The sequence below is a fragment of the Vigna umbellata genome, chromosome 8 (assembly GCF_029865625.1).
Source record: "Vigna umbellata cultivar VRB3 chromosome 8, Vumbellata_1.0, whole genome shotgun sequence".
In the NCBI taxonomy this organism is placed as follows: domain Eukaryota; kingdom Viridiplantae; phylum Streptophyta; class Magnoliopsida; order Fabales; family Fabaceae; genus Vigna; species Vigna umbellata.
In genome coordinates this window covers 24616284-24625810 of record NC_142172.1, presented here as the reverse complement: position 1 = coordinate 24625810, position 9527 = coordinate 24616284, and the positions used below count along the sequence as shown (strand labels likewise).

Below are 9527 nucleotides of genomic sequence, written 5' to 3'. Positions count from 1 at the left end.
TAGGAGAGAGGAAATTGCTTCATTTAATTTTTACCACTTTTGGACCAACACAACAGATGCTTGTTTTGACCCAAGGAATGTTTCCACTTTGAGATTTGGCCTTTGTTTGTTCCAGCCGTAAATTGCAATGAGAAATGGAGGTTTTAAGAGTTTGTTTTCATTTGATTTAGCTTACTTGGCACATTGGTAGGAGCACCCACGGTATCTTCCATTTGCACATTGGTCTTTGAAGCATTCTTTGGCATTTCCACTTGGTGGTTCACGTAAATTGTGTGCTTTGGTGTATAAAATCATTTCTTTGCTGCATGGAAGGAGAGAGGGGACGGTCTTGGAGAGTATGGAAGGCACATGCTTAATTTCTTGAAAAATGGTGCACATGGGAGAAGAAGTCAACACATTTTGTGGCTTATTTAAGGTGAAATTGAAGTTTGACTTGGGTGCATGATGACTCACGACCATGTGTTCTTTCTTTGGCCAATTGGACTTTTAAATTCATTTGTTAATTGCCATTATGACAAGTAATTTGATAGGATTAAATTAGGCTTGTTGGTTTCTTTGGTTTTTAATTAATTTAATTAATAGGTTGAGTTTATGTGTTTGAGTTAGTGTTGCATTTAATTATTTTTAACAGTGTTTGTTAATCAGTTTGTAACAGTGTTTGATGTTTGAATGTTGTCTAAAGCTTTTAATAGTGCTAGTTTAATAACCATGCTAGCTTAAATTAGTTTGTTTGCATATGTGTCTTTATTAAGTTCTTTAATTTTTGCAAAACCTTTTCAAACCCCCCCCCCCCTAATGTGTTCGACCTATTACCTGAACCACAATTGGTCCTTGAGAGACGACCTAGGAGTCACTTCCTAGTTTATACTGCATTAATTTTGCAATCAACTTTTGTGTGAGGTGCGACCCTCTTATCAAAATGGCGCCATTGTCGGGGACCAACGGTTCGGTCTTAGGTTTTTGTTGTGTTAGTGTGTGTGCGTGTCGCATGTTCAATTGTGTTGTGTGATGTCTTTTAGGATGTTTAGTTAGTCTTGTTTGGGTTTACTTTTTTTATCGATTTTTGTGTTTTTAGATTTTTATTATTTTTTTTGTATTTTGTGCATTTAGTTGTTGTTTCTGGAAGTTTCAAATTATGTAAATAATGGTTTTCCCCCATGTTATGTTTCTATATGTTTGGTTTAATCTTTGTTTGAAGTGGAAGTCCAGGTCTGAGACAGGTTTTGCACTACAATAGAGGAGATGACAGATTCTCAAGACTGGATATATGAGCTAATCAAGAGTCTTCCCAAATTCCATGGGTTGGCACATGAAGATCCATATAGGCACCTCAAGGAGTTTTGTTTGGTGTGTTTGTCGATGAGGCCTCCTGGTGTTTCAAAGGAGACAGTGTTGATGAAAGTGTTTCCAATGTCCCTTCAAGGTGCAGCAAGAGACTGGTTCCTATACCAGTATCCTTTTGATAGTTGGCAGGAAACACAACAGAGATTCCTCAACAAGTTCTTTCCAGCAGCAAAGGTAATCAGCATTAGGAGGGAGATCACTACCATTGAGCAATTTCAAGAAGAAAGCCTGGCAGATTATTGGGAGAGGTTTAACAGGCTCTGCACAGCCTGTCCAAACCACCAAATTTCAGAGCATTTGCTCTTGATTTACTTTTATGAAGGGCTCCTGGACAATGAAAGGATATTAGTGGATGTAGCTGCTGGTGGATCTTTGATGGACAGAACTCCAACAGAGGCAAAGAAGTTGCTCTGCAAGCTGGCGGGTCAAAATCCAAGTGAGGTAGTAAAGGAAAAACCCGAGCAGGTTTATTGTAAACTTGAAATCCCTACTCATGTATCTGAGGTTCAAGCAAATTTTAATGCTTTTGAATTGGTAAAACTTGAACCATTTAAGCCTGTTCTGGATTCTGATATTGATAGACATGTGCACACTCATGTTGTGGATTCATTATTCCCTGTAGAGCACATTGACATACCTGAGGTTCACTATCCTTGCACTGACCTTGATTTAAATGATAGCCTTGAGGATGCAGCTGATGACTTGGAGATTGGTAAGAAAATTTTCAATGAGCAAAAACAGGTTTATTCTGAACTTGAGATTCCAGACACTTTACCTGATTTGCTTATGCATTCAAATGCCTGTGATTTGATGCACACTGATTCTATAGGATTCATGACTGATACTGATACAGATCTGATTGACCATTCTAAAATTTTTGATTCAGTATCAGCCATTGAACCCATTGGTCTAAGGGTTGTTTTGAATGGACATGATTGCCGTGATGAAATTTTGAATGATAATAGCCTTGAACTGACCTTTGATTCTGTTGATGATGCATATATCAATATTGATTTTGAGGTGGAAACTATGCAATCTGATAACTCTATAGAGTTAGGACTGAACTTTGATCTGACACAGTTCTCTGAGAACTTTGAATGTGATTGTGAATCTGGTTCTTGCCCGATTTGTATTGAAATTGATTATGTGTTACAGACATATTCTAAGCGTATAACAGATGCTATTAATTGTGAGTTTAATGATCATGCTGCAGAGTTAAATGAGAATACAGGTGCTGACATTAAGGAAATCATGATTAATGAAGGAGAGTGTACTGCTACTTCTTCGACTGAGCCAGAGATCTCCATTCCGGTGTCACACACTGAACAACTGCCAGTGGAAGGAAAGCTACTGATGGAACAGTTTGCTGGGAGAAGAAAGAAGAAACATCTCGTTCTGGATTATATGACAGTACTGATGAAGTTGTTCCTCCTAAAAACTTGTTTGTTGAATCCTGTGGTGGAAGACATCTCCCTGATAGTCCAAATTTGGCAACTGCCACCATGATCAGGGGAGTTTTCTTTCTCTCTTCTTCCCCTTTCCCTACTTTTATTGCACTTGTCCATGATATGTTCACTGTTTTGATTTTCGATCTTATGCTTATGACACATTGAGGACACTGTGTAGTTTAAGTGTGGTCTATTGGGGGAGATTTTTATTTTTCTTCGTTAGTTTTTGTTTTCTTGGTTAAATTTTTTTCTTTTCTAGGTTATTTTTGTCGTGTCTTGTGTACAGTTTTACATGTTTCTCTTCATTTCTGGACTGTGTTAAAGTTGTAGACTCGTCTTTCACTTCACTTGATTGATACTTATTGGTTTGAAATCCCTTGCTTTTCTTTGCTTGGGAAGATGATTATGATGTTTGAGAGGTTGAATTGATTGTGACAATTACCCTGTGTGAGATTTGAGCCACTTTATGTTCTTTCTTGTGTTTGATATGCCTCTTGATTGCTTGCGCATATGCCTTGGCTTGACTCTTGTTGATAACTCTTGATTGATATGCATGTTTGGAAGTGATAAAGGCAATTTTGTTCTTGAGCCTCTCTAGCCAAATAAGCTTACCTTGTTTTGATCCTTTGATAACCCCTTTTGAGCCTATACTTTCCCCCATTTCTTTGTTTTGAAGCTCATACACTAGCCCTAAGTGAAAAACCATGATTACCTTAACCTTAGGGAATTTTGGAGCTTTGGAAGTGTTTTGGAAACAAGTGTGGTCTCCTTAGGGATTCTTATGAGTTGGCTAATTGGTTCCTCTTATTGTTTTGTTTTTGTAAATCTTGTCTTTTACAGTTTTGTTTTGAAAAGAGAGAAAAGAAAAGAGACAGGATGAAAAAAACAATAGAAAAAAAAAAATGAAATGAAAAAAAAAATTGTGAATAATGAGGTCAAAAAGAGGATTGAATTAGAGGTTTTGGGTATGATTTGACTGTGTTTACACTTGTTCCCCATTGCTCCTCTATTTCTTTTGGTTTATAGCTTCTCATCCATATGTTATCCTCCCATGTCCTTGGCCCCATTACATCCATAAAAGACCTTTTGATTTGAACATGCATATGTTTTGATGTTGATATTAGAGATTTGCCAAGTCTGTTGTTGCTTGCTTTCTTGAGTGCATTGAGTTGACATTTCTTACCTTAGACACTTGAGAGATACAGTGATAGTGCATCTGTGAGGTTCTGTTGTTTCTGATTCACCTCTTGAGCTGATTGATCATTTTGCCATGTCTTGAATTGCTTGGATGATTTCATGAGTATCTGCTTTCTCTGATTGATTCTGTGTTGGATATTGTCTACTTCTTTTCTTTGTCCAGATTTTGTGAGAATTGTGCAACTGTGTTCCTATTTTGGAGTCTTTGTTGTTTGTCTGTCGAGTCTGTGTCACCTCCCTCATGTTTGAGTAGTTCCCTGGTTTTCGTCTTGGTTTTGCCCAGGAGTGCAAAAGACTAAGTGTGGTCTATTTTGATGAGTCGTTATTTCTTGAATTATATTTAGTTTATTGCACTTAAATAAACCAAGGAATTGTGTCTAATTGTCTATTATTTCCCCGTTTTCTGAATTCTGCTTAATTTGGTCGGAAATTTGTAATTGTGCTAATTTGGGTTTTCTGAGTTGATTAAGTGCATTTCTGGTTGCAGGAAAGTTGTGGAAACATCATCTGGAGCATTGGAATATGACGTGACACACTCAAAGGCTCAACATTTAGTCATTTAGATTCTAATTAAAATTGTAATTTCGTTTTCTAGAAGCCCTTAATTAGAATTAGGTGTTTTGGACCCTTTTAGGGGCAATTTTGTAAAAAGACCCATTTGTAGGACATGTGCCTTTTTGATTAGGGTTTTTAATTGATTGTGGACCCCATTTGGAGGAGAAACTCTCGGCATTTTAGAGAGCCTTAGCCAACCACACAAAAAGACTCTTACACACTTCATTTTTTTGGACGTTTTTGAGCTTTTCTCTCTTAGGGTTTCTTGTATGAACACTCTTATGGAGAGCTTGACTTGGGTGTCTTTTTTTGGCCATTTCAATGAGCAAGATGCAGATTTTCTTCTTCTCTTAATTTACTCTTGGTTGTCTTAGCTTATTGGTGGTGAAAAACTATTCATTTCCACTTCCATTTGCTTGTTCTTGGTGCTTGGAGTTTGAGTTTTGGAGCTTGTCTTTGCATTTCCATGGTGGATGTTGGGTTTGAGTAACTTTATATTTCGTTTTCCTCTCCCTTTGCTGCTGTTCCTCTCGGTTTTTATCTCATTCTATATGGTTGGATGATAAAAATGAAGTTCTATGTAGTTTTAGGTTGAAGAGAGCTTAAGATGATGTGTGGGTGTTGTGGGTTTAACTCTTTTCTTGCATTTTTCGGTTTTGAAGCTTGAGACAAGGTTGGGATCAGATCTTGGTGATGTTATGGAGGCTGGACAGAACTGGAATTAATGGTCTAAGTATTATTTTCGTTTTTGCAAAGAAACTTGAAGAAATGGTAGTGTTAAAGATGGGTTGATGAGTAGAAGTTTGGGTTTATTGTTCTTGTGTTCATTTGCAACTTTAACTTTGGTTTCTTGAAGTTGTTCTCTATATTGAAGAGTGGAAGAAAGCTTTTGGATGCATAATTCTTGAAGAAAAACCGTTTGGAGTTTGTACGAGAGAGGAAATTGCTTCATTTAATTTTTACCACTTTTGGACCAACACAAAAGATGCTTGTTTTGACCCAAGGAATGTTTCCACTTTGAGATTTGGCCTTTGTTTGTTTCAGCCGTGAATTGCAATGAGAAATGGAGGTTTTAAGAGTTTGTTTTCATTTGATTTAGCTTACTTGGCACATTGGTAGGAGCACCCATGGTATCTTCCATTTGCACATTGGTCTTTGAAGCATTCTTTCACTACAAGAAAATTGCATTTTATATACTGATTATTATATACGGATTTGAATCCGTATATAATAAAAATGTTACATACGGATATTATATACGGATTCGTTATACGGATTTATAATTAATTAATAAATAAATAAAATTAACTTATTTTAAGTCGTCAACCCTTTCTTTTTTTTCTCACTCGCGCTGCAACCATTTGTTGTTTGGAAAAAGGGTCGAGGCACTCCCACCACCAAACCTATTCTTCTTTCTCTTTCACTTCAACCCTTCCTAAATCAGTGTTCTGGTCGTGGTTCTCTCTCGTCGAGCCCTCCTTCCCCTTCTGTGGAGCCTCGGTTCTCTTTCGTTGAGCTTTCGTAGGTCGCGCATTGAAACCCTAATTTTCCCTCATTCGAACCATCATTGTGCGGCCTTGGTACCATGGTTAATTGGTAAGTAATGTTTAATTCTCATTGAGCTAAATTTTTGAATTGCAAAAACCCTAATCCTCTTTTTCTCTCATCCATTTTCGATTTATGCAATTCCTCGCGTGATAAGGTTCTATTTCTTCCCCGCAAAGCTATTTTGCACGAATTTCTTTTTTCTACATTTATTTCCTCTTGTTAATCACCCAAGATTTAAAGCTTTTGTTGCACTAAAAAACAGATACTTTTCGTGCTTGCGTTTTGATTTTCGCAATGGCCTCCAAAGCTCCTAGATCGAGGATTGGTCACGAGAGTAGAGCCAAACTGCAAAAGGTTAGTTTGCGTGTTCATCTTCTTCATAGTCGTCTCTCGGCTTTTTAATTTGTTTTTGTTTTTTGTTTGGATAATTCCGGCTTTGAATGATACTGCTGTTACTGGTTGAGAAATTAAAAAGAAACTTATTAATAATTATTTAAATAACACTTGTGGTGATTGAAACTGACTAATAAGAAAAAGAACGGTAACAGAAAGAATAGTAAATATTTTATTCTTTTTCTATGAAATCTATTTTCAAGTTTTTTGTCCTTTTCATTTGGCACAGAAAGAAGCAAGACATAATCGACAGGCACTGTAGAAGATTGTAGTTACAGACATGCCGGCTTGAGCATTGGTATTCTTAGTAATGAATAGGAAACCATAATTTGTGGAATTCATATTCAGAGCTCAAAGATATGCATAAATAACAACTTGGTAACCATAACAGGTTTGTAATAAGCTGCATATCAGTTCATAGTTGAAACTGAAGATGGGGGAAGCTACAGAGAGGTATTCTTGCTTTTTCTCTCACAAGTTTGAGATACCAATTATATTGTTGTATTCAAAATATACATTTTCTGAGTCCCTTTGACCTTTGGGATGTGGTTGAGTTGATCAGGTATGCAGTGGTGACAGGAGCAAATAAAGGGATTGGATTAGAGATAGTAAGGCAGTTAGCTTCAGAAGGAATAAAGGTGGTACTCACTGCAACGAATGAAGATAGGGGTCTTCAAGCATTGGAGACACTCAAAGCCTCTGGTCTTTCTCATCTACTGTTGTTTCATCAGCTAGATGTGGCTCATGCTGCAAGTGTAGCTGCTTTTGCAGCTTTTATCAAATCCAAATTTGGTAAACTTGATATTCTGGTAAAATCAGACTTTCATGCTTCTCTCTTTTGTTTGTTCTAAGTTCAAGTTTGTCTCATAAATCTTCCGTGCTTAAGCTTCACTGAATGAAAACTTTAAAGACAAAATTATTTTATTATAGTTTTTAAGATGGTATCAATATAATCTAAAACTTGTTTTGTCGTGCCTCTCTTATCTTCTGCTATCATATTACTCACTAATATCAAGAAGTATGCTTGAGATCTTATATTTATTAGAGATAAAATAAATTTATTATATATAAATGGAAACAAATCAAATTTTTCCAAGTTTGTTTCATTAAGACGTTTGAATATTTCTTATTATTTCTCTTTCTAACTTTTCATGAAAATCTCATCTCCAACCAAAGTCTTCTGTTTTTTGCTCATTTGTTAAACGAATTCATCTGTTTTTTGCTCATTTGTTAAACGAATTCATTGGGTTTGTATAAAAATTGTTCAAACCTGTTGGTGTGTGCATTAACCATTACTTTTAATGATACTTTTAAGACAGTAGAGGCACTAGAGGTTAAAAAGAGATTTCATTGAATCAATTTGACAGATTCCTTTTACATCTAGTCATCATTTGATTAGGATAAATTTTTGTAATGGCTTGAAGGGAATCAATTCTTTACAAATGGTAACCTTTTGTTTTAGCATGTTTCAATATGAAATGTTGTTCTATGCAGGTTAACAATGCGGGAATCAATGGAGTTGTAATTGAAGACAGAGACTTAATCACTACAGTCATCGTGAATCGTGAGGTAAGAATATAAGCGTGTTCTGAAATCTAATTAATAGACATGGAAAGTTGCAGTGTCTAAAAGAGACCTAAAGTCTTCAACTTTTCTAGACCATTTGAAAATCTAGATCCCATCCCATGTCAACTATTGAAATGGTAGAAGTAGAGCTTATAAAGGCTTGGAAAATTCTCATCTCATGAACTTGCATTTGTCGTTAAGCCCAACACAAAGTCAAGGAATTATGAAAGCATTTTAACAACAGTTAAGGATTTTGGAATTGGCTCTTCTTTTGCAGTGTTAATGATTAGATTATCCTGCATATTGTTACTACAACTCAATAGATTTCTTGAATGTGCAAGAGACTTAAATAGTTCTGTGTAATTGTAGGATTTTCAGAGTGTCATTGAGCTGCCACTGTTTTCAGGTGATACCAGATGAGGAAGCAACAAGGGCAGTGACTCAAACATATGAATTAGCAGAAGAATGCTTGCAAATAAATTACTATGGCGCTAAAATAACTATAGAATCCCTTATGCCCCTCTTGCAATTATCTGACTCTCCAAGAATTGTGAATGTATCATCCACTCTCGGGCAATTAGAGGTAGGCAACAACTTCTTTTGCAAATAACTTCATCTCATCTGAATAGTTAATGAATAGCCAATCATATGTTATGCAATGTTACCTTGAGTGTTTCAAAACTTCATTAAACTTTTCTTTGTCATTGCAGGTTGGAAAAGCTATAACAAAAGATGATAAAGCTCAAACATAATTGTTCTGGTTGTGATTACAAGTTGCTAAATTAGTATTGAAGTCCAAAGTGTTATTACTACAGAGACGTGTATGATTCAAATGCTACATAAATATTTTATTGTATTAGTTGGTTAAAATCTTGTTTAATATATATTTTTATAGTGTGGATGCAGGGCATATATATTTATTGTATGGGATGTTAGTCATGATTGATATATTGTTATATATATTACATTTATTACGTTATATATTATATAGCAAGCTAAGATAAGTTTTCGTTTCAGATTTTGGGTGTAAAATATTATAATATATATATATATATATATATATATATATATATATTAGATGGTTTGTAATAAACTTTTTCCTTTGGGATTATTAGTATATTATATTAAAAGTATTAACTGGATTGCTGCAAAATTAATTTTATTTGGATGTATGAACGTGTGAATGTACCAAGAGGTTTGAACAAATATTATGCACCATACCTTGTGATTTTAGTATAATCTTGTTGCAAATTTGGATTCAATTATTATTAATTAGTTGACTTCTTTTTCATAATATTTTAGATAAAAACTCTTAAGAAAAGAAAATAAGAAAAAATCTGCTGAAAATTCTTTGCTGTTTTGATAAAAATGTTGCAGGAAATTATTTGATGTTTGGATATAAAAATGCTGCAGAAAATTGTTTGTTGTGTTGATTCAAATGCTACATAAATATTTCACTAGTAGAAAAATGACATT

The 9527-nt window shown here is 35.2% G+C and overlaps 1 protein-coding gene across 3 annotated transcripts; it reads left to right on the top strand.

Moving 5' to 3' along the window:
- Positions 1–5909: 5909 nt before the first annotated feature.
- LOC148194323 ((+)-neomenthol dehydrogenase-like) lies at positions 5910–8885 on the top strand. 3 transcript variants are annotated; one of them, XM_088097352.1, is made up of 8 exons: positions 5910–6140; positions 6355–6446; positions 6715–6783; positions 6877–6938; positions 7048–7294; positions 7980–8054; positions 8458–8634; positions 8762–8885. In XM_088097352.1, the coding sequence occupies exons 4-8, from the start codon at positions 6919–6921 to the stop codon at positions 8801–8803; spliced, it is 561 nt and encodes a 186-aa protein (XP_087953478.1). In that variant the 5' UTR covers positions 5910–6140; positions 6355–6446; positions 6715–6783; positions 6877–6918; the 3' UTR covers positions 8804–8885. The 3 variants fall into 3 exon arrangements, with proteins under 3 accessions (XP_087953478.1, XP_087953480.1, XP_087953479.1); XM_088097354.1 differs by having other exon boundaries at positions 6247–6446; XM_088097353.1 differs by having other exon boundaries at positions 5910–6246.
- Positions 8886–9527: the final 642 nt, after the last annotated feature.

Bases quoted from the DNA above. Each gene is read 5' to 3' on its own strand.
- LOC148194323 (XM_088097352.1), top strand. From the start codon at position 6,919: ATGGGGGAAGCTACAGAGAG. The intron at 6,939-7,047 runs GTATTCTTGCTT...TGAGTTGATCAG, and splicing joins ATGGGGGAAGCTACAGAGAG to GTATGCAGTGGTGACAGGAG. The intron at 7,295-7,979 runs GTAAAATCAGAC...TGTTCTATGCAG, and splicing joins TTGGTAAACTTGATATTCTG to GTTAACAATGCGGGAATCAA.